The 25,434-nt window shown below is 43.2% G+C and overlaps 1 protein-coding gene and 1 long non-coding RNA gene across 3 annotated transcripts in view; one reads left to right on the top strand and one right to left on the bottom strand.

Annotated features, from left to right (window-relative positions):
* Positions 1–9,391: 9,391 nt before the first annotated feature.
* LOC112625387 lies at positions 9,392–15,331 on the bottom strand. The gene is made up of 3 exons (XR_003119579.1): positions 15,210–15,331; positions 13,313–13,441; positions 9,392–10,957 (listed from the first exon to the last, which is right to left on the bottom strand). It is a non-coding gene; the product is annotated as an uncharacterized LOC112625387 (long non-coding RNA).
* Positions 15,332–15,573: 242 nt separating this feature from the next.
* Positions 15,574–25,434, top strand: part of TSPAN5 (tetraspanin 5) — a 180,184-nt gene continuing 170,323 nt past the window's right edge. Inside the window, exon 1 of one of the 2 annotated variants that reach the window (XM_025385120.1) lies at positions 15,574–16,088. In XM_025385120.1, the coding sequence (XP_025240905.1) occupies positions 16,008–16,088 (81 nt within the window). In that variant the 5' untranslated portion in view covers positions 15,574–16,007. The remainder of the gene's footprint in view (positions 16,089–25,434) is intronic. The other variant, XM_025385121.1, reaches the window with a different exon arrangement.

Here is a 25,434-nt window from a genome sequence, read left to right as displayed (position 1 = left end):
TTAGTAGAGACGGGATTTCACCGTGTTAGCCAGGATGGTCTCAATCTCCTGACTTCGTGATCCGCCCGCCTCGGCCTCCCAAAGTGCTGGGATTACAGGCGTGAGTTACCGCGCCCAACCATCTACGTCTTTTAAGAGAGCAGTTTTACTAAAGGTCGAAGAGCTGAAGCCAGGCAGAAATTCTCAATCCTAGTTACAGGTCAAAACCACCTCTGGATCGTAAAAACCACATCTGTTGAATGAGAATCCCCAGAGTGGGAGATCAGACCCTTCTATCATTTAATACCACCACAGGGGATCCGCTGGGCAGCCAGAGTTGAGCACCACTGGAGAAACGGTAGAAATGTTGCTGTGAGAAAGCAAGATTGAGACAGCCTCTAGTACCTAGCCAGGAAGAGAGATGTGCCATTTGGGTTTCTCTTTAAGTTTCCTCTTTCACATCTTTCAAGCACCTCTTCGTTTTGCAGATTCTATTGATATCTAGTTAATACTTTTTACTGAGAGCCTTCTGGTCACTTTAGCAGGCATTTATCTCCTCTTATTGTAGACTGTTACAAGAAAAAAATCAGAGGGTGGTAGAGCTAGAAGGAAACAGATGTTTTAACTTTCTTTAGCATCGGATACCTTTCAGAAAATGAAATCTTACATGAAATCCCAATGTGTAAACAAACCAAAGCAGAACCATTCTGAGAGAACCACACCCCGAGCCCACTTACTTCCCCACTTGCCCCAAGCAAGGACTTTAGACAGTCCTTGCAGATCTCAGGATCTCTATCTCATAGGTTCAGTGCCACCTTCTCTCTTTCAGGTAAGGAAATTAAGATTTTTGAGTAGTGAAATAATCGATCTTAGGTGGCATAATTCAGTTAAATCTCCTAAATCCTTACGCAGTTTTCCTTCCTTCACGGGATGTTGTCTCCCCTTCTGCCAGTCTGACATCTCCCTAAAATTCACTCTCCATTCCGACAGAGAAAGGTGCGCAGGGAATCAAATTACCCACAGCAGCCTTGGTACAAGGTTAAGTGAGGGAAGAGGCTGCAACTCCTGACTGCCCTGAATTATGTGGTTTATCTACAGGGATCTCATTTATCTCTGCTGCTCCAGTTTCAGCTCTCTCTGGTAATTCTGAGTGGCCTGTAAAATCGTTATCTGGCCAATGCAGGGAGATAAAAAGCCTTGTTAGTTTTAAAGGGAAAGTTTCAGTGATTGAAGTTTTATCAGCAGGATGAGCATGGAAAAACTTTTTTCCTTATACTGATCTGAGGAAAAAGTAATGAGACCTAAGGCATTATAATTGAAAATGAGAATTGTTAAGTATCTTTTTTGCATATTTTATGTGACTGTCAAGGGAGGCTACTATGAGGCATATTTGGCCCTAAGATACTTTTGGCATCTAGTATACTCCCTAGTTGTCCCAAAGCTTTGTCCTAGCTGCATCCAACTCTTTGGGTATGTTTGTCACAACAGAAGGAACCACAGCTTCTAAAGAGGGTGAGATGAATTTCTGACACGAGGATACTTAAGTTTAAATTCCTATATTTAAGAAAAAAGTTATTTAGAGACTTGAAGGATTCCTCCTAAATAATTGCATTTAGAAGATTTAACCTCGTTTCTCATACATGCTATTTTCTTGCACAATGTGCCTTTGCTGAGGTTGCATTCATTGTTAACATTTCGCTGTATAATCACAGGTCTAGATGGGATCATAAAAAGCTAGTCCATTGCCTTGTTACTATGCAGGCACATATTTCAATCACAGAGGACTGTGTTCATCTTTTTTTTAGGAAGACACGGAGCAAGGTTTTCCTTGTATTAATGCCAGGCGATTCTGCAGGCTACTATTTAGCTCACAACTTCTTGTTCAAGTCTCGAGAAGAGAGTAGTTGTTATCTCCAAATTATCTTCCAGCACCCTGCAACAATACTCATTTCTTTCATTTCTGGCATCACTACAAATTTTCTTCATTCATATTGTAGGGAAGGTCCTGATATTCATGTCTGTGAGGGGAACATGCTCTAACTACATCCCTCTGTAATTCATGGTGTAAGTCAGCAGCAAAATTGGCAGGATAGAAAACTTTTCCCAGAGTGGCAATCAGTAAAACTCACGAGTATCCCTTCATACAGACGCTTATCTTAGCACCTAGTTGAGTTAAGGAATCCAACTCAGATTCATTTACATAGCAGTACTAAAAAATAAAATTGGAAGTTCAATAAATAAATGAATAACTTTGCTAAGATATTCATTCTTTATTATCTGAAAATTCATGTTTAACAGAAGACTGCACTTACCTAGCTGTTTACATTCTCTCCCTGCATCTCCCTCCTTCTTCCTTTGATTTATATCAGCAGCCAAAGCAATTGTAGATTGAAATCCATATGCATTGATTTCCAGATTTCAGGCTTTGCTCCTCCTCCCTCTCTCCACTGCCTTTGGCCACTCCTTGTCTTACTCCATCTTCTAGGCTCTCAGTCACTTAGCTCTGTGTATTGAGAAGAGCCTCACCCAGGCTGTGCTTAGTGTCCTGGTGGCTGTGGCTAAAGGTATGTAATCATGGTAATGGTAGCATGCCTTGGATTTACACAGACTTTCCAGCATTCTCACTTTTATCATCTCATAGAGGACAAGGTTTAAATCCATAAGCAGCAACTCCCCTCACCAAGAGACTAGGGTGAGCACTTTGAAGAGTGCTTGAACACAGTATTTTCCAATATTCCCAGGTGAAGAGTATTACCTGGGCACTTGTTAAACATTCAGATTCCTGGATCCCAAATAGACCCACTATAAATATGAATGCTTAAAGAAAGGTCCTGGGATCTATGTTGATATCAACAGCACTGGAGAATTCATATCACAAGACAAGGTTAGAAAACATTCTGCTAGAAAGACGCCTGTTGCTCTCATAGGCTCAGTGCTAACAGCTCTGGAAGGACTCAGTGACCAAAGTGCTGGGCATTTAAATGGTGCCAGACTTATAGTGTCAGATGTATATCAATAGCAGGGTGTAAGGGGAGGCTGGGTGCAAGATTCTACTTAGGCTACTTTCTTTTTTTTTTTTTTTTCTTTTAATTTAAGTTCTAGGGTACATGTGCACAACGTGCAGGTTTATTACATATGTATACATGTGTCAGGCTACTTTCTTGATCCTAGAGAGGTACTCCAGGTGGTGGTGAATCCTAAGGGACTGCAGAGCTAAGAGGAAGGGACAGGGTGTCCTTTAATAACAGCCCTTGGGCCCTCTTAATTGGCTTGGCCCAGACCTGGTGTAGTCTGGTAGTCTGACCCAGGTTTGCAGCTTGGATATGTTCTTCCTCCCGGGAACGTTGCTTGTCCGTTAGTGTAACAGTGTACAGAGTGTTTGTCTGGTTCCCAGAGAGTCTTCCCTGCCCTGAACCAGAGTCTTGGAGAAAAGAAGGTGGGGATGGACCGGCTAGAGTAAAGAGGCAGGTAGGAGGTGAAGTTATGGAAACTGCAACTAAGAAACTTGCACATTTCTGGGGCTATATAACTGAGCAAGGTGCTAGGATTCAACATAGTACTTTCATTTATAGGAATTAATCATACTGAGGGATAAGAGTTCTTGTTCTATACCTCAAACTTTACTTTCCCTTAGTGGTAGTAAGCATTTATAGAGCTAAATTCAACATAAAATCTTAGATTTTTGGCCAGGCAGTGGCTCACGCCTGTAATTCCAGCACTTTGGGAGGCCTAGGCGGGAGGATCACTTGAGGTCAGGAGTTCAATGAGACCAGCCTGGCCAACATAGTGAAACCCCATCCCTGTTTTATTTAAAAAACAAAAAACAAAAAACAAAACAAAACAAAAACCCTTACATTTTCAATGATCTTGTACCTTTTTTACTTTTAGAAGACAAATGATCATTGAATTAAATCAAAAGTTAGTTTTCAGTTATAAATCATTACTGTGTATTTTATGCCCAATAACTTAATTATGTCACTCTGGAATTGATGAATTTGAAGAAACATGGAAAATTATATTGGTTATGGCTGTGAATCTAGTGATGTGAAGATGTTGGATTTATGTATGTTAATTTGATTCATATGCAAGTCAAAACATGCATATTTTTAATCAGCAAATGGTTTAATATGCTTTCCACACTTGCAAAAAATGAAAAGTACTGCAAGCTATTTTTTGCCTTGTCATTCATTCTGTCAACAGTACTTATTATGAATGTGGTACATTTGGGTACAAGGCAGAGTTACAAAAGCAATAGAAAATATGTCCCTTTTGTAGCAGAAGATAGAATAAACTTAAACACAATTTTTTCTCACTTTATGGTTTGAGGAGTGTTTCTATAAAATCGTGTGGGTCATTTGAACTTTTATGACTCAAAGATCTCCTAAATATTAAAAATTCAGAGCTGATTTATAACCATTTTGTTGGACCTTCCATTGCTATTTTTTATTAGTCATTCATTTATTCACTTTTTATAAAATAATATTATTCACCCAGCATGTGTGAAATACTTGCAAGGCAGCATGCTACAAAGAAAGCTTGATCCTTGACCTCAAAGGGTTTACTGTTTACTAGAAAAGGTAGCTGAACTATTAATGAAAGCTCGGGTCATCAGCCTGTAAGGCAGCTGTGCTCTCTCTCGCTCTCCCACCGCCACAGCCCAACTCACCTCAGCTGTGTTGAATTCTCATGTGAGGCTTGTAAGAGGACAGAAGTGAAGGTGGGCTGATTTCTTGCCCAAGACTGTGTGTGCTAGACAGTCTTCCAGCTTCCTGAGCTGCTTCTCTAGAGCTTCTTTGTACCTCCTTCCAATTAGACCAGAAACTGGTTTCAAGCCAATCCCATAACCTCCTGACTCTCTCGATAACATATTAGTAAAATTATTACATAACTTTGTCAAAGTTAATTTATAGGTTAAATCCAAATAGCGTTTCTGTTCTCAACAGCTTTTGCTGGGGTGTTAATGATCCATTAGTGAACAATTAAGTTTACTAGGGAAGCAGTTCCCTGTTTAAAGGGGATGCTTGGATAAATTCCTCAGCAAAGTAGATCCTTTTATATGTGATAATGTCTTTATTTTTACAATTATATTAGATTTTCTTTTAATTTTATTTTAGATTTGAGGGTTCATGATTCAACTTATATGAGGTACCTAGAGCAGTCAGATTCATGAAGCAGCAGTCATCAGTCTGACTCTAGGTACCTCATATAAGTGGAATCATACAATATTTGTCCCTTTGTGTCTGGTTTATTTCACTTGGCATAGTGTTTTTGAGGTTCATCCATGTTGTAGCAACTATCAGAATCTTGTTCCTTTTTAAGGCTAAATAACATTCCACTGTATCTGTATATCATATTTTATTTATCCATTCAAACAAAATGTGAAATATGTTGATGGCCACTTGGGTTCTTTCCACCTTCTGGCTATTGTGTTGCTATGAGCATTGGTATACAAGTATCTGTTTGGGTCCCTGCTTTCAATTCTTTGGGGCATAGGCCTAGGAGTAGAATTGCTGGATCATATAGTAATTCTATGGTTAGTTAATACTGTAAGGAACCACCAAACTTTTCCACAGTGGATGCGCCATTGTATTTAAATTTTAAAACTTATTCTCTCGGTCTTGATGTCATTCAAATAAATGATTCAGATATAAGGCATTAAGACTTGGTTAATTTAACTAATTTTTATTCCTACTAACTGCACTTGGTAAATGCTACTGGTATAGAAAAGAAAAATGAAAAAATAAAAAAGAATTAATTGGAAGAGGTGTTTTTTCACAATCCCATTTTGAATATTTATTATACACATATCACACTTTTTTGGAACTGTAGCACTGAATCCATTCTAACCCATGTTCTTACTTCTGTTTGTCTACTTTTTTCCAGGTACAATCTTAGGGCAGGAACTATGGAAACAAGTGCGTTAACAGATGTGTTTTTTTGGTGTGTGTAAGATGTGTAAGTTTTTGTTGTTGAATCAATTGATTCTTTATAATAAAACCTAAATGAATATCTGATTAATCTGCTAATATCTATTCCTGTTTCTGGACATTAAATTCAATGTTCCAGTAATTATAGTTCCATCAGAAAGGCATATATCATAGAAGCAAAGCTTTTAGAAGGTAAAAGAAACCAAACGGTGACAGGAGAAATTATTGGATATGATTAGCATGCCCAGTGTTAAATGGGGCAGATTTCATAAGGAGCTGAATTATGCTTAACTCTGCAAAATACTTAGATTTTGGTGACAGATGGAAGTGTGGAGTTTGTGGACTGGGGAATGGCATTCTGAAATTGTTTAGAGGTAGGAATGTAAGGGAACATGCAAGTACTTTTGCCTTACAAGAATGAAACAGGCCAGGCATGGTGGCTCACGCCTGTAATCCCAGCACTTTGGGAGGCCAAGGTGGGTGGATCATCTGAGGTCAGCAGTTCGAGACCAGCCTGGTCAACATGGTGAAACCCTATCTCTACTAAAAATACAAAATTAGCCGGGTATGGTGGCACAGGCCTGTAATCCCAGGACTTGGGAGGCTGAGACAGGATAATTGCTTGAGCCCAGAAGGTGGAGGCTGCAGTGCCCTTGACCAGGTGGCTGGTAGACTACATCAGGCTGCTGCTAAAGTCACAAGAGTATACGCATGCATTAACAGCTATGGACAAGGCCCACAGGCCTGTTGTTTGCCTACCCTTGCAGGGTGGCCGACCAACAGCACACCACTGGGGCACTGCAACACTTATGTGCTCTGCATGGTTGCCCTCTGTCCATTGAGAGTGATAGGGGAACACATTTCATTGGACAACAGGTACCACAATGGGCACAACAAATGGACATAAAGTAGGGATTCCATGTGCCATACAAACCACAAGCTGTGGGTATAATTGAGTAATATAATGGGCTGTTGAAGGATGGATTACACTTGCATGTCGTACCACGGTCTTTGCGGGGCTGGAGTTCCAGGCTGGACCTGGTGCTCCAAACCTTGAATGAATGGCCATGGAAAGGTGGCCCAGCCCTGGTGGAGGTTTTGTTACACTAAGCCACCACCCCCATTCAGTTGCAGATATATACCAAGGATGACCTCCTCCAACCAGGTATGGGGATGAAAGGTAACCTGTTATTGCCTGCCCCAACACCCCTGAAGGCAGGGGAACAGAAAACCTGGCTGTGGCCATGGACCCTCCAAGCCCCCCGACTGCTGGTGGTTGGCTATCAGAGCTCCCTGGGGGGAGGGCCTACAGTATGACTCACATGTCACTCCTTGGGTGTTCAATACATGGCCCCTACAGTTGACTGTTCATAGGGGAACAGTCAGGGAAGGAACCCTCCTCTGGGGGACGTATGCGTATCTGGCCTATTGTGAGCTCCCCTGTGACTTTGGCACAGATACAGGACTCAAAGGAACCATGGGGAGTTGAGAAGATGTGGTACCATCGCTCAGGGCAAAAGCCCTTGGTGGCTGCATTGTTATCCAGGGATGAAAGGTTAGCCTGTATTTTGCCTGAGGGATATGATTTACCTCTGTTAGTATCTGTACCTGCTCTTTCATTTCAACTGTAGGTTAACATGCTCTAACTGCATTTGAACTGGACCCACACCTACGCTGAGGTGACCAATGTTTTCATCTGTTGGATCTGCACTGCCCTTCCATCAGCAGCTGCAGATGGCTTGCCTTGGCACATATATTCAGCATCTGCAGAGAACTGGACATGGCTGGAGACCTGGGGTCCCATGGCTGATGCCTGTAAAGGCAACACGGCAAGCTTTGGAAAAGGATGCTGTCAGACCCACAGCATGCCCACCCCCTGGCTGGCCTGTAGCATTTATGATGGGTGGGGCTGGCTAGTGGGGGAACATGTAGTACCCCAAGCCCAGGTGCTGTGGTACATAGAGCAACATTGGGGCAACACCCCTGTGGGATGCGTACCCGTCATGGCCTGCGCAAACATAATACATGTTACCACAGTGAAGGTATGATGGAACAAGCGGGCCCATCAAGGTTGGGCCCCAATGGCTTTTGTGTCCCCTGGGGTCTGTGGGGACACAGAGTAGCCTTGGCCTTACCTACCAGTGAACTGGACTGGACATTGTACCTGGGGGTGGCCTTACCTGCCACTGTTCTCCCCAAGTTGCCCAGATAGCCCGCATAACTGGGAGGTGCTATGCTCTCAGTTTGTGCAAGTGCAACGAGCCCCCTGGTGGCTCTACCTCTTGGCAATGACTATCCCTGGAGCGGGTGTCATAACTGTAGAAGCAGAAGTTACCACTCTTGCACAGCACGCCACTTGGGCTCTGAATTACACTTGAGTGGCCCTCCTCCTGTTAACAGATGAAGTTGATCAGATCAGAAAGGTGGTATTGCAAAATCAAATGGCCTTAGACATAGAAACTGCTGCCCAAGGAGGCACCTGTGCCCTTTTAGGAACACAATGTTGTACCTTTATCCCTGACAATTGGTAGAACGTAACAGCAGCTCTGCAAGGGGTCTCATGGCAGATTAAGGCAGCCGAGAGCCTTACTGATGATCCCCTGCAGAGACGGTGGGTATCCCTAGGCTCTGGCCTACGTTGGGCCCTAATAGTCATAAGTGGCATAGCTGGGATCCTAGTAGTGAGGTGTTGCTCTCTGTATTGTTGTGGGTTATGGATTCAGGGCTCTGCCCTATGGGCACGTGTTCCTGCCTGGAGGATGCCCTAGGCGTAGGGGGTGGAGTGTAAGGGAAATGGCTGTGCTTTAGTCAGGAGTAGGCTGAGGCAGCCTTCCGGCGCAGCATAACTCAGTGGGTTTGGAGCGCAGGTACGTAGCTCCACAAATTATGTAACCAAGCCATGAGAGGCACATTAGGTGATCACCCATGTGAGCTCGTGCTGGGCTTGGAGCCACTACTGTCTGTAAAAGGTACAATTACCCTGCTAATGCTATACATATGGCTTGTTCACACCCAAAGAGAGGGTAAAGCCATGTCAAAACTGTCTGTAATCCCTTTAGTGTTTTTCCAGCTACCTACCACTCGCCCACTGATTCCCATTGGAACTCAGTTAGAACCTGGCAGCTAGCTTATGGGAACTTGGATCTCAGTTAGAACCTGACAGCTAGCTTATGGGACCAGAGGGAAGGCAGAAGAATCAGGAGGTTCCCAAAGGTCTCAAGGGCAGCTTCAGGCTTGTCCAGGGACTGCAAGAAATGAACTCCAGGTGGCTTTTGGTCTCTTTCTTTGCTCTGCTCAGTATCAGGAAGTAAGCTTCTAATTGGCTGAACTTGTGTCATGTGCTTGGCCCCTGGTAAGGTAACATCAGGGCCTAGTGCCTTGATCCACACAGGTCTAGCTATCTCCAAAGCAGTAGGAAGCTGAGGTGCTATTACCAGAAGGTGGAATGGCAGAATTAAAAAAAGATCAATTACTGCTCTGTCATATTGTGTGAAAGACAGAATTCATTTTATTGTACAAATGATTATAATTGATTTTTAAAAGTGAAACAACTGTGCTCTACATATGCTTGTTCAATCATATTTACAAGACAGATATGCCCTATTTTATGTTGTTCCTGGGGATCTGAAAACTGGTCTTTAGTAGGTATGTGTGGGCACAGGGCAAGAGGGTCACAGTAGGTGGTAAATCCTGAGCGATCAGTTAATTGTTTTGTTAGAGAAATAGACCATTTAATTGCTCACTTTTCGACCAATGAACAGAAGGTACAGTATTTAATTCATTAACTATAGCAAAAATATAGTTTAATTTTATATCATAGCTAACTAAAAAGTATTTTAAGTTGACCTCATTTCATAAAGGATTTGAGGTGAGAAGACCTTTTGTTTTAATCAAGGTTCTTTGATTTGAAAATCTGAGATACTCACTTCAAAGTAGCTAAAGCCCAAATGGGATGTGATGAATGATTCCATCTAAAAATCTCATAGACCTCAAAGACAGAGTCCTCTTGAAATCTAGAAGCCTCTTGAAATTTAGCAGGGAAAGGAGCCTTTCATAGCACAAAATGCACAACCATACACGGCACCCAGGCTGTCAGACTCTGCTACTGTTTTTCTCTGTTTAGGTTTCCTTCCTCTTTCTGCAGAGGATGAGGGAGAGTCTTGGCTTCCTCCTGGAAATGCGGGCCCACCCCCAGCTCTCGGGTAAACACTGCCTGCACTTCAGCCGATGGCAGGTTCCCTTTGTTACTGAGACAGACCCTCAGGTTGGCCCAGCCTGAATCTACCAGGACCCCATCAGCTGTGAAGTACAAACCTGGCTGGAGGTGGGAGAGCACCTTGTGGTTGCGAAGGTCTGAGAAAGGGGTGGGTGTGATCTGTCAGACACCCTAAAATGTTTCCCTGTATTGTCTGAGACAGAAACAGCTGGGGAAGAAAGGGGGTGGGGGGTGCGGGGAATAGAAAAAACGTGGTACTGAGAGAAATGCAGAAATGCTGGTGGTGATTCAAGAGGAGAAAATCAATAAAGGCTTGGGGGAGAGCCTCAAAAGGTGTTTAAGTCAGGATACTTTCAGTTGCACGAAACGGAAAACCCCTGTCAAAGTATCTTAACCAAGAAATTTGTCTCATCTCACAGGAAGTCGTGAGGTAAGGCGACCTTTAAGGTTGGTTAAGTCAACCATACAACAAAGGCTGGAAGGCCCCGGTTCTTTTCATCCTTCCAGTCTGCCATCCTTGGTGTGGTCTTTGTCATCAGGCTGTAGAGGATCCAGGCATCACATCCAAACCCAACCAAGTCCAAGGGCGAAAGAGATCATTTCTTAGATGCAAGGAAACCTCTAGCAGATTCTTCTCATGGCTTGTTGATCAGAATTGGGCCACCTGCCCATTCCTGAACCACACATTAGCGAGAGGAATGGGACTGCCAGGTGTGATGCAGAGGGCCAGTCTTCCCAGAGCATGTGACTACTTTAAGAGGGGGACACTGAACACAGCTGCTAGGGCTCGGAGAGGAAGGCGGCAGGAGGGGTGGGGAGGCAACCAGCAGGGCGGCTACAGAGAAGCAAAAGAAAAAGAGGAGCAGAGAGGCAGACAATGACAGAGCCCAAGAGGAGGGAGGCAGGAAGGTGGGCGGGAACCATAAAGCACAGGTGGAGACAGACAAGCTCGTTAAGTTTGGTGTCTTAGGTTAAAACACTGTTGTCATATCTTGCTCCTCAGCCAGGCAACTATTAGAAGAACACGCTTTACCTGTTTTCACTGCCACTTGAAGGGCTGATTAACTTGTCAGTAGGTAAATTTATTAAGCATTTTTCAACCTCAGAGTTATAAGGGAGGTGGCCTTAGCAGTATTCAGACAGAAAATTTCTCTCCTTTTCTCCTTAAAATAGATCAGCATTTATTGAGTTGTGAAGGAGTTGTGTGAAATGAATATGATTACTTACTTTCTTACATCTTTATGTATAATTTTATCTTCTTAATTGTAAAAGCAATATAACCACATTTAAACATTGCAAACCAGAAACATGAAAACAAAATCACCCACAGTCTTATAACTGTTATTATTTGGCAAAAATTAACTCCTAACTTTTTTTCATACAATTGCATACCATTTTGTAGATTGCTTTATTTTTGAAAACATGTATATCATATACATGTTACAAATTTCAAAAACAAACTAAAGGGATTATTTAAAAATAAAACAGGTCTCTTTCCCATCAATATCTTTAGTCCCCCAGTTTGCCTCCCATTCCACGCTAACTCACTGTTACCAGTTTATTTTGTTTTCTTCCATATATAGCATACCCATTAACAAGGAAATATGTGTATGGATATTCTTTTGCCAACAGACCTTATCTTTTCACAAAATAATAGCCTACTGTGTACACTGTTTTTGTTCCTTTTAAAATTTAACAATATTACTGGAGATAATTCCATATATAGTGCCTTTAAAATTTAACATTATAGGCCGGCGTGGTGGCTCACGCCTGTAATCCCAGCACTTTGGGAGGCCGAGGTGGGCGCATCACAAGGTCAGGAGATCGAGACCATGGTGAAACCCCGTCTCTACTAAAAATAGAAAAAATTAGCCGGGCACAGGGGCGGGCGCCTGTAGTCCCAGCTACTCGGGAGGCTGAGGCAGGAGAATGGCGTGAACCCGGGAGGCGGAGCTTGCAGTGAGCCGAGATTGCGCCACTGCACTCCAGCCTGAGCGACAGAGCGAGACTCCGTCTCAAAAAAAAAAAAAAAAAAAAAAAATAACATTATAATGTATTCATATATGCCACATCCTCTATAAGTAGTATCTTCAAGAGCTGTAAAAAGTATGAGCAAATGACTCATTCATTCCTTTAATAAATATTTATCAACCACCTGCCATATCTGCAGAGCTCTGGTGATTCTAAGATTACCAAGAGTTAAGTCACACCCTAGAAGGAGTCACAGCAGATTGAGGAGACAGGTAGGTAAACAAGTTCTTACAGGCAGCCTTTAAGTGCTGGGATGGAAGAACACAGCGGGTATTGAGGGAATAAAGAAGGAGCCTCCCAGACACTGAACCCAAGTAGTAAAGAGTAAGAGGAATCAGCTCACAGACAAGAGACAAGGAGAATGCCCCAGGCAGAAACTCCAAATGACATGTGCAGAGGCACAGAATGTGAAGAAACACTGTGGTCCAAGTAACTACAAGGAATTGGATATCACCCCTACTCTCTGATCTTTAATTTCTGGCCAAGTCTTCAATATAAATAATGCTATGATATACATCTTGCAGTATATAACTTTTTCCATCGCTGGGGTATTTCTTTGGGTAGATTCCCGGAAGAGGGACTGCTGAGTCAAAATGTAGGAGCACTCTGACCTGCTGTAGACAGCCAAAATGCTTTCCAAATGGACATACTGTTTCATAAAGACACCAACAATATATGTGCTAACCAGTGCTCATTATTTTTGTATCTTTATTAGTTTTAATGTATACTTCTTTGATTACTAATTTCCCCATATATTATTTTGATTTCTTCTTATATGGTTTGTTTTCTGTTTATACTCAATCACTGTGATTCTAAATTTTACTTTAGCTCTATGAGCCCTACTTATAATATAGATATTCAAGTTTTTATTTTTCATGTTTGCTGCCAATATTTTTTTCTGGTTTAGCTTACACTAAAAAAAGTTGGACATGTAGAAGTGTTTAAGATATTACCCAATCATATTCATTGATTATTTCCTTCTATTGCCTCTAAGTTGAGAAGTACTTCTATTCAGAGGTTTGACAAATATTTTTTCTTCTGGTCTGCTTTAAAATATATTTAACTCCTTAATCCTCCTAGAACTTATTTTGGATATATAAAATTAGATAATTCAATTAGTTTTTCCACACCCCTCCAAATTACCGATTAGTTATCTTACCTTTCCCTTCTCCATTGATTTTTCTTTTTAAGACTTTATTTTCTTAGCAGTTTTAGTTTCACAGCAAAATTGAAAGAAGGACTGCATACTGTATGATTCCTTATATATGGCATTCCGGAAAAGACAAAACTACAGAGACAGGGGGACAGTAAACATCACTGGTTGCCAGAGACTGGGGGGAGGAAGGGATGAATAGGTGGTGTACAGAGGACTTTTAGGGCAGTGAAAATACTCTGTGATACTATAAGGTTGGGTACATGTTATTCTACATTTGTCCAACCCTATAGAATATACAGCCCCAAGAGTGAACCCTAATGTAAACTATGGACTTTAGGTGATAATGATCTGTCAATGTAGGTTCACTATTTGCAGCAAATGTGCTACTTTGGTTGGGGATGTTGACAATGGGGGAGGGTGTGGGGTGAGGTACATGGGATATCCAGCGATTTTTATTTCAAAGATAAATCCACTTAGAGATCAACTCAGTCATCAATTCCATCTAATTTCTGGTTCTTTTGAAATGTGTCACATCAGCTTAGGACAGACCTTTCTTCTGACTCATCCAGTATTCCTGCAGCGACTGTTCTATTTATATACAGAATTACAACATAGCTCCAATAGGCTTAGGTAAAGCTTGTCAGTGCCTTCCTGTGAACGAGGAAATCTGCTGCTGAAAGACCTTACTTTTGAAGTCTACCAGATTGGTGGTAGTATGGCCTGTGTTTCGAGTGGGTGAAGAGCACTTTTGAGGGAGAGAGGATTATTTCATCCAAAAGGCTGAAGTCACTGTTATCCCGTGTCATAGCTTCTGAGGTACTGAATGAGTAGGATCTCCTGGTCCTCCCATCTCTGTGGGTACCTGGTTCATACTTGTGACCTTACTATAGCCTCAATCCTGCTGAAGCCCAGGACTATCTCTAAGTGTGCTTTATTGCAGGAAAAAGTAGCTTCTTGACTAGACAAAACTTGACTGCCGGTTGTCAACTAGCCAGTTTTCGAGAACAGTGAGAGGCTGTTACGTAGGGAAACCTTATAACTAGAGGCTCTCAAACTCAAGTATTTAAGTATCATCTGGGGAGCGTTTTAGATTTCTGTGTCCAGGACCGGGTTGCACTGGGTGGTGCTGGAAAAATTTTTTGATCTCACCTCCTTCTAGCCTTTTGAATCCTTAAAAATATTCCCATAGACAATTACACACAGTCCTGGGCGGTTCTTCTCCTTCCATGAAATACCGGTACCTGCTTTGCCAACACCTATGAAAGTGCTCCAGGAGGAGGGCGAACAAGCAACTAATGAGCACATCTGCTCAGGTAGGGTTCCAAAACAATTTCCAGCCACCGGTTCTATTCTTCCCCAGAGTTCAAAAGCTTAATGGTTCGTGATCCAAAAACCCAATTCAGATTCCCCAGAAGAGCTCCCTGGAATCCGTTGTGGATTCTTTCCTAGAGTTAGGAGGCAGGCAGGTTTCTTAGGCACTATTCTGTCGGGGTAGGGGGGAGCGTGCGCTGTTCGGGTTTGTGTGGTTGCAATAGACCCTAGGGCGAGGATTGTATGCCGGGCCAGGACTCCTTTGGGCCATCTCTTTTTCCTCCTCCCCATTTCTAGGATAAAACCCATTTCTCCGGTAGGTGGGGAGGCTGGGTTAGAGTCACACGGATTAAGGAAGCTTTTCTTTGCAACGTCCCATCCCTTCATCCTTTCCTCCCACTTCCCGTGGCTCTTTTCTCCACCTTCCCCAACTACCCCCTTTTCTATTCAGCGAAGTCCACGACTAGTTTCCTTCCCTGTCCAGTGGCACCGCATCTTCTCTAGCCGCAGAAGCCTGTTGTGGAGGAGGGGGCGCGAGTGTGGCTACCCCGGAAGGGATGTGGGGGGTGGCTCGCAGGTCCTCACTCACCCAGCCCTCTCCCCGAGGAGCGACTCTCTTGCCCGCGTCCCTCCAGAGCTGCGGCCGCTCATCAATCCCAGTCACTCTGCCAGGCTGCTCCCCGGGCGCCCTTTCCTTCTCCTTCTCGCCTGTGGTCCTCCACCCTCCCACCCTCTACCTACTCCGCAGCGGCGCTCGGGGTCGGCGGTGCTCGGGGTTGGCCCGAGAAGGGGCGGGGATAAAACGAGCGGTGGAAGGAGGCGGCTACGTGGTGCCACTGCCGCCCGGGAGCGCCCGACCCCGTGCGCGCGCGCGCCTAGCCAAGGCTTGGGCGGCGGGCGGAGCTGCGGGCGGCGCGAGCGGAGGAGCAGCCGGCAGGGCGGGCGGAGCGAGCGGCGGGCGGAGCGAGGGGTGGGAGGGCGCGCGCGAGCGGGCCAGCAAGCAAGCGAGCGGCGTCTCAGCCAGCATCTGCAGCGGCTGCCTTTGCCCGAAGCCCAGGGACTAACCGACGGACCGACCGCTTGGCGCACGGACGCGGGCGCTTGCTTTGTGTTCGGGGCTAGCTTCGGCGAGGCTTGGGCTTGCAGCGCGCGGCTTCCCCGCTCGCTCGCGGCCACCCCGGCTCCAGCGGCCTCGGCGCGCGAGGGGCTGGAGGTGCGGGAGCCGCTCTCCGCCGGTCGGTCCCCGCGCGGCTGAGCCTGGGCCGCCAGCGCTGCGGCCCCCTGCGGCGTCCCTGAGCTCCTGCTCCCCGCCGGGCTGCTCCGAGCAACGGTGCTTCGGGGCTCCAAACTCGGGCTGCCGGGGCAAGTGTCTTCATGAACCCAGAGGATGTCCGGGAAGCACTACAAGGGTCCTGAAGTCAGTTGTTGCATCAAATACTTCATATTTGGCTTCAATGTCATATTTTGGGTAAGTTGGAGTGCTCCTGGAATTCCAACTATTGTGGCCGATCGATTCGCGACGATTTCCCCCACGTTGCTCGTTGCCTTTACTTTTCGCAGCCCCGCAGGCGATTGCCGGAGCAGCGTAGAGGCATTCGCCTTCCGCCTTTCCAGCTTGCGCGTTGGAGAGATAAACATTTAATCCTTTCGAGGAATGGGAAGAGGTAAAAAGAGAAACCGAGGCGGAAAGGGGGCACCGAGGCCTTCTGGTGGCTTTTTAAGGAACGAATAGCAGGGATGCAGATAAAAGAAAGGGTTCGGCAGTTTGAGAAATGAGCAACCGCACGAATTGGATTTGCTCCGGGTGGGATATGGATGTTGGGCAGAGCGTAGTGTCATAATAGGGAAGGCTAATCGGGCGCAGCCGACCCTGAGGTCCACCTTCTAACAACGATCTGATTGGACGAGGGCTTGGCTCTGTGTTGCCGCGGCTGGTCTGTGCCATGCTCAGCGTGTATCTTCTTGCACCATCTCGGGCTTTGTGTAGGATGCAGATGCTGTGGTATATGGTTCTGTAATGTGCACGTAAATAACGTTTCCTGCACGCTCTCCTCTTTAGCTGGAAAGCGCTCCTTGTGCGTAATGGACTGGCCAGTGGGCGTGCGGGGTAGAGAGATTTATTTATATGTATATATCATTGCCAGGATAATAACAAGTCACCGTCAACACATATTTCAACGTGCTCGTGCCCCACGTCCTCATTTTTACAGGAGTGACACAGAGCGGGCCGTTTTGGGAAAACCTTTGGAGAAGGAGAAGGTGTGCGAGGAGGTGTGCGAGGCATGTTTCATTGGGAAACCGAGAGAGCAAATGCTTTAACACAAGGTTCAAATTATGCTCTGCTTGGGACTGCAATGTGTTGGGCACCTATTGTAATTAGGCTGGGACGCCTGCTCTTTTTGTTTGTTTTGATTCTTTTCTTTGATCTGGCAAACGTGTTCAGCAGCCAGACAAAGAGTTCTCCAGGACAAGGGGAAAACGTTGGTTCGAAGACCATGTTATTTTTCTTCCCCTTCTCATCCCATCTCATCCTCTTCCTCAATGGGCACCCCCTTTTCCATGGAAAGTAAAGATGGTGGCTGTCTGGGTGGGGGATTCTCTAAGTTGCTGTTCAGTGTGAGGTAAACAATGATCCAACTGCAGGATCAATAATTATTCACAGCAGTTTGAACACGGAATGTATTTATTTGGATTCTCCTTTAATTTGGGCTGTTTGCTGTACATATATACATCTGTGAGAATAGTTGTCAATACGGCTCTTCATATTCTTTTTTTTGTACCGCACTCTTTCCAGGTTATTTTATTTTCTGTTTTCCATAATAGTACCTTGCATTGGTCATGTATGCTTTGTGATGGGGAAATGGAAGGGATTGGAGACCACTTTCCGTGGCAGCATGTCATCTGTCTTCAGGACTAATAAAGATAATGAGGGGATACATGAATGGATGTCATATCCGATCATTCCACAGGCAGTTTTTTGCCAGCGTTGTGCATGATTGCCGGGAGCAGTCACCCACCTCCTTGCAATTAAACACTGCTACAAATACAGGAAGAAGAAATTATTTTCTTTCTTTACCCCTTCTCCGTTTGTGAAAATGTTTTAAAGTGGTGGGTAGTCACGTTTTTGAATAAGATCATCTGATTTGATTGGAACTTGAAACTTTGTGACTTGGAGAGGCACGGACTACCGAACTGGTACTGATTCTTTTTGGGATAGTGAGTTCAGGCCTCTTGTTTCTACTTGAACATTTCTAAAAGTTGCACATTTTAGCTCCCCAGCAACAAAAAGCACCCAGGGACTTTCTCTGCCGTCTCCTAGCAGGGGGTGGTAAGGAAGTAAAAGGATTTGGGCCTGTTTCCCTCATAGTTTGCTGTAATTTTGTAGAGTGCACAGAGATAAATTTAGCCCTTTCTATGGATTAGGTTGCAGCAAAACCCCTGGAATTGTAGAGAGCTTCAAAGAATTGCAGAGTGCTTGCATGGAGAAGTTCAGAATAGAGCCGCATCTTTTCTGATTGTGAAGGTCTTCATAAGTGGGTGAGTGAGTATGGGAAGCCTGAAAGGAGACCTAGGCTATGGGACTAAACCAGCTGCCCCAGGCAGAACTGTTAAGTGGATATCTTCGTTATGAGGGCCGTTCACTTAGCCTGCCTCTTGCCTTCCCTTCTTCTCCTCTCTGTGCCCAAAGCCTTTCTCTCAGATACTCCCTCATACCTTTCCTGTCCTGCTCTCTGCTCCAAAATTACCCCATATTTAAATTTCCTGCTTTTTAATACCATGGTCTCTAGTGATGATCAACAGAAAGGCAACCATATGGTTTTGGTTAAAGTAATTCAGACTAAGATGTTAGTGACTGAAAAGCCGGGGTCAGTAGCTTAGCAGCTTGCTTCTGAAAAGTTGCACACTTCTGCTCTCTACAGAGTCACCAACCTGTCTGTGATTGCCAAAAACAGCAGACTCGGTGCTACTCCAATACAATTATGAAGAGGAGATTGCCAACAGCATGGTTTCCTAATTGTTCATTTTCACACTGAACTGCTAGACTACATTTGACATACACACTGGTGACATTTACAGGTATAGTTCTGGTAAAATAAAATTGAACATATGGTGGCACCAGCACCGAGAGCTTGGTTCTTTTTCTGATCAACAGTTTGGCTCTTTGTTAGTTAACTGCCTGGGCCTCAGTTTCTCAGCTGTTAAACTGAAGGAACTGGACAAGTTATAACGTTCTTTCTAGTTCTTACACAGAATGAGTTTCTTGAGTTCCAGTATGCTGGAGAAGAAAAATAGAGTTTGGCCATGAATATATAACAGAAGTAGTATATGACTCCCAGGACATTTGATAAATTATAGACATTTTCTGTTAGGGAGACTTGTCTGAAGACTAGTTTTATTGCTTTCATTTCTTCCTCAAAGATCCTTCCATTTAAAAAAAAAAGAAAGAAAGAAAAAAAAAAAAAAAAAACCAAGGCCGGGCATAGTGGCTCGCGCCTGTAATCCCAGCACTTTGGGAGGCTGAGGCGGATGGGTCACAAAGTCAGGAAATCAAGACCATCCTGGCCAACATGGTGAAACCTCGTCCCTGTGAAAATACAAAAAATTAGCCGGGCGTGGTGGTGGGTACCTGTAGTCCCAGCTACTCGGGAGGCTGAGGCAGGGGAATCCTTGAACCCGGGAGGTGGAGACTGCAGTGAGCCGAGATCGCGCCACTGTACTCCAGCCTGGCAACAGAGCAAGACTCCGTCTCAAAAAAACAAAACAAAAAACCTTTCACTAATTTCTTCTTGGCTTGTTCAGTTCCTGGTATAGTATCCGTGCTTTTCTCTCCCTACTGTGAATCTCAGATGTAGTCCTGGGAGTCATTAAATATATTTTTATTATTAGAATTACAGCTTCATGTATAAAATCTGAATCCTTTTATATAACAGTTGTAATGATATTCTGAGTAACAAAGTCAACATCTTGTACAGATTCCTTTCTCATTAGTTATCACAGTGTGGTGGGGGAAAAACTTGTTTTCTGTGTTATATGTTGGAACAACTCAAGACAGAAGGGGATTGATTTTATTGAGGGTGTCACCGTACTGGGACATTTGTCAGAAAACCCTGAGACTGCTTTGGGTTTAGGGGAGGGAGGAGAAAGAGGGTATTGTTTTAAAGTCATTTCTTTTGGGTACTGAACCTCACGTCCCATCACTCATCATTAATAGATACTTTGCCCTTTTGGATTCTGGCTCTTGACTCTTTTGGATTCTGGATACTTAACTGTTCTAGGCAAGTAAATTGATCTCAATATTCTGGTTATTTATTGCTACATAACCTCCAAGCTTAGTTGTTTAATACACAGTTGTTTATTATTATAGCTCACAGTTCTGTGATTTGGCCAGGCTCATCTGGACAGTTCTCACTTGGGGCCTCCCACAGTTGTGGTGAGATGTAGTTGGAGTTGGACTTATCTGAAGGCCCTTTGGGGCAGGATGCCCAAGATGGTATACTCATATGACTGGCAACTGATGCTTGCTGGGAGCTTAGCCAGAGTTGTTGCTGGAGCACCTACACGTGGCTTCTTCCTGTCTCTAAGTCTTAAAGAAGCTTCCAGCCAGTTAAGGTTGCACTGAGAACTGTCAGTGCCACTTTTATCTATTCCACTGGTTAAAGCACTCATGCAGATTGCTCAATTTCAAAGGGTGAAGAATTAGAAGCCACCTTTTGATGGAGAAGTGTCAAGGTCGCGTTGCAGAAGGTCATGTAGGTTGTGGCCGTCTTTGAAAAATATAGTCTACTGTATTAAGGCACTGAGCCTTAATTTCTTGTTTATAAAGGAAAGATAACATTAATGGTGTTGTAGTTTCAAAGATTCAGTGAGATCATGTTTTACTCAGCATAATATTTCAATATTTAACAAATGGTGAATATCATTATTGTTATTCTCTCCAGATTTTATACTGGTTCCATACAGGGCTATAGAACTTCTAGAATGCCTTAGTCTAGTACTTTGACATCATTACTACTAGGTAATGATAATACCTTTAAGGTCTGGCAAGAGGATGAGGCAAATGGATTCAATAGTGACTTGTTAGGAAAAAACTCGATGGAAGCCGTGGAATGATTTGGGGGAACCAAGTCATTTTTCTATTTTCTTTGCTACAAAGGATTAGAAAAGCTTCAGATACTTGAGGCCAAATTTCTCTTTTGATATGCTTTCAGATATTACATTGTGTCTTTAAGTGCAGGTTTATTCAGGGTTGATGGCAGGATCTTGCCTCTAATTTGCTTCCACGAGGCTTAATTCAGAGAGGAGGGAGACTCAGGAAACTTTGGTGGGGAGGGGGGGCGGGCATCAAGTAGGAAGCCTTATCTTATGATTCACTATAAATTGCAAGATGTTCTGGAATGATGATACATCAGCAGTTTATAAGTCATAATTTTTGTTTTAATTTGCTAGACATCTGTTAGCTTCGATAGCAACCATATGGGAATCTAAATTGCCTTTTGAATTACAGGGAGATGGTAGGAAGAAAGCTAAATATGGTTATGAAAGTGTCATATGGGAAAAGTGTAAGAAAGGTATAAAGTGGGGAAAGTAATTGAATATAGGCTTGCTTAGGCTGGCCACTCCCTCTGTGAGGCAGTATGAAGGCGCAGAAGCATTCTCACTTGATGATACACTCCACAGACTGAAATGAAGCCAAGTGGGGAGAAGTTGGAAAACCAAATAATGTTTCACCCACCATAAAATTGCCAAAATGTTTCACTTATTTAGATGGGTCACTTTGTTTTAATGTCCACAGTAATAGATAGTCCCTGGCAAAAGGTGAAAGCAATCTGCATTTTTAACAGAGCTTTTCACTAATGATGTTTTTCTTGTAAGCACCCCACAGAGTCTTCCAAGCATATTATATCTTTGTGACAGATGAAGAAATTGGAGTACAGAGATGTGGAGTAACTTTTGAGGTGTTGAAGAGCATGTCAAGGTTTAGTTTTAGAGTGTTAAGTCTCTTCCGTAATGATAGCCTCAGCTTTTTGGGTGGAGACTTATTTTAGAAGATGCTTGTTATTCTAAAATAAAACATCAAGTAAGTCATTTACATCTGTTCATAATCGAAAAGTGATAAAGTTTTTGCATATGCCACGATTACCACCACCCACAAGCACAAAAGAGTTAGGATGAAAATGTTCTTCAAGAATATGGTGGAATAATTGTAGCCTATTGAAAATTCATAAACGAAAATTGGAGTATTATAGACAGTATTCTTGAATCACATGTTTTTTTCTGTGTGTAATACTGATGACTGTCTTAAAATTTGTAACTTCCAAATCATCATACTCCACTGGATTATAAGGGCTTCAAGTGTGGGGGCTGTCTCACTTTCATAAGCCCAGTTTCTTGCACATTGTCTGAAACACAGTAGATGTTGTAATAAACATTTGGGCCAGGCATGGTGGCTCACATCTGTAATCCCAACATTTTAGGAGGCTGAGGCTGGAGAATGACTTGCGCCCAGGAGTTTGAAACCAGCCTGGGTAACATAGTGAGACCCTATCTCTACAAAGAAAAAAAAAAAAAGAAAACATTTAAAAATTAGCTGGGTGTGGTGATGCATGCCTGTAGTCCCAGCTACTTGGGAGGCTGAGGTGGAAGGATCACTTGAGCCTGGGAGGTTGAGGCTGCAACTGCACTCCAGGGTGACAGAACAAGACCCTGTCTCAAAAAAAAAAAAAAAGTATGTTGAAGGAAAGAATTACAAATCATCAGAAAGTACGTAGGAATCATCTCCTCTAACTTCCTAGTCAGTGAAGCATTCTCCGTTGTATCCTGCCGACCTTTCTAAGCATGGATCTGTTTTTGGACCGCTTTAATTGTAGAGTTTCATCTGTTTTCAAACTAGATGTAATCTGTCTCCCCATAATTTCCATCCTCCTAATTTACTGTTCATTTTAAATTTTTATTTGGAAACATCAAACCTATAGGAAAATTGCAAGTGGTATAGAGAACTTGTTTTTAATCCTGTTTGAGAAAAAGTTGCCAGCACGTTGGCTATCACACAAACAGTTTAGTATGTATTTTCTGTAAACTGAACTATTCTCCTAGATCACCACAGTGCAACCATGAAAGCCAGAGAATTACCAATGATACATTAAACCATTTAATCCTTAGACTTCATCCAAGTTTCCCAGTTGCTCCAGTAATGTTTTAAAGCAAAAGAATCCAGGTCAGAACCACACTTTGTATTTAGTTCCATCTTTTTAGTCTCTTTCAGTCCTTCACTATCATGCTGTTGACACTTTTGACAATTATAAGCCAGTTATTTTGTAGAATGCCCCTCAGTTTGTGTTTGTGCCATTTCCACAAGCTTAGATTCAGGCTGTGCATCTTTGGTAGGAATTGTACAGAAATGGTGCTGTGTTCTCGTTGTACCCTATCAAGGTGGCATTGATTTCTGTTTGTCCCATTACTGATGATGGTCACTTGATTAAGGTGTTGTCTGCCAGGCAACACCTTCTTTGTAATTTATAAATATTTTATGGCAAATTACATTGAAACTATGTAAATAGCCTATTCCTCATCAAATTTTTAATCTGTTATTTATTTATATCAGTAAGAACTTATGGTCTTCCTTTTTTCAGTGTGTTTTAATGTTACTCTCATCACTTACTTTATTTAAAATGGCCCTAGGTTTGGCCAGTGCAGTCTTTTCACATTGGCTCCTGTGCTCTTTTAACTCCCATCAGTCTTTGAGCACCATCTTGCTCTCTGGCGGAATAAGATGTTCCAAACTCATTTCGTGATTTATCGGTGTCATCTTTTGTATCAGCCATTTCTCCAAGGAGCTTTTGAATGGAGAATGGAATTTAGAAGCCAAGATCTGGTTGCTTGGTGTGCTCATTGCTATTAGGGTGTTGCTACTCAATGTATGTATATACACATGTACATCTGTATTTCTGTATCTATGTACTTTTAAAACCATGAGTTTATAGTCATACCTGAAATTCCTGTCTGAAACCACAGGGTTTATTTTTTCCTCTCCATATTTTATAAATGCTTTCTTTGACAGTGGGATTCCTGGTTCCCATTATTCTTAACAGTTTACTTATTTGGTAAATCTCCCCATATGTAACCAGTCTTCTGCAGCTGCCACCACTTTTCCTCCTGGGGCTGCCCTCCTCAGCTGTTAGTGCTCTAGCATCCTGTGCCACCACCCCATCCCCATATGGATACCTTTCTCCCTGAGATACCCTGCTCGGGACTTCCACAGCATTCCTCTTCCTACCTTTTTGTAAACAGAGGCCTACTGGATTGGACTGACTTACCTAATGGCTTTGAATTTTCAGGAAGGAGAAGGTGAAGAGCCTAGGCTACTCTTGAATGATATAAAATAAGACTTACCTTCCTTCCCGATGGTCCTTCATTATTTTAAAATAGCCATTATGTCATTCCTAAACATTCTGTTTTCCATCTTTAAAAGCTCCTAGTTCCTCCTTGTGTTTACACTAATGATGTTTTTATTGTAAGCATCTCAAAGAGTCTTCCAAACATATTATATCGTTGTGACAGATGAAGAAATTGGAGTTCAGAGATGTGGAGTAACTTTTGAGGTGTTGAAGAGCATGTCAGGGTTTGGTTTTAGAGTGTTAGGTCTACATATGCTGTTTCCAGATTGTTCTTTGCCCTGGTCATGGTGCTCTGCCTGGGGTCCCATTTGGACACACCTGTATTAATGCAGCAACCAGAATGAAACACGTTGTTCACAGGCTTTTTAACCATCTGAAGAGCAGCAGGCTCTTGAACTCTCCCTTCAGTCCCTAGGCTGTGCTGTGTCTGGTGGCAGAAGCCTCTGCTACTGTCTGGAATTGACTTTGAGTAAGTTACGTTTACAGATTAGCTCCTCAGTTGCTCATCTAAAAGAACTGGGAAAATAATTTTTTGCAAAGTTGTTACCCAGTATTATGAGAGATCATGCATATCAAAGTGCTTCATAAAGGGTAAATCTCTAAATACAAATACTAGTTATTAACCCAGGCTAAACTGCACTTGCTTTTCCTGGCAGCCAAGGCACACTGTTGGCTTGGATTGACTTTTTAGTGAAATAAAACCTTCACTTTTTCAAGTGAACCTATTAAACCATCCCCCTAAGCGATGTGCCCTAACCCTCCAGTTAATTATTTGAATTTAGATTTAGTTCTGTTTATTTCTCCCATTTAAATGTCTTATTCTGGCCCATTGGATTTCACACTTGCTACCAGCAATCCTAGGCTTCCTTGAGGTGTTTTTGGGTGGGTGGGTCTGTACTGGTGGGGTGTGGACTGAGCAGTACCTCTTTTTCCCCCAAGAAAAGCTTGGTTGTTAGTTTGATATTTTGGAATGCTAAGAAAGATTTTGCTTGAGAAAAGGGGTCCCACCGCTTAAGAAAGAAAAGAACCAGTATTCTAGCCTTTAGATATTTTTGAGTCTTGATGGCCAAAGTACGTTTAAAAAAAGAAATTACTGCTCGTGTGGGTTTTTCTCTCTTGGAATTTCTTCATGCCTGGGAAGTCCCTCTCATTAACTAGGGGCCACTTCTGTAGGATTTGTAGAGGACTACGTGCTCGCAAACCAGACGTTCCGATTAAGTCCTGCTCTTGCAAACGAAGCTGGGCGTTCCTTCCCTGCAAACAGGGAGGACAAAGGAGCCAGCTGCAAACAGCAGACCCTGGGGGTTTGTTTATGTGTAAACATCTTGAAAATCCAGAAAGTCAAGGAAAGGTCAGAAAAACAACAATGTGTCTTGTGACTTGGCAACATTCCACAAACGACTATATAAAATAAAGTGG

The sequence above is a fragment of the Theropithecus gelada genome, chromosome 5 (assembly GCF_003255815.1).
Source record: "Theropithecus gelada isolate Dixy chromosome 5, Tgel_1.0, whole genome shotgun sequence".
Classification (NCBI taxonomy): domain Eukaryota; kingdom Metazoa; phylum Chordata; class Mammalia; order Primates; family Cercopithecidae; genus Theropithecus; species Theropithecus gelada.
Note: the sequence above shows the minus strand (reverse complement) of the source record. Positions and strands in the feature narration are given on the sequence as shown.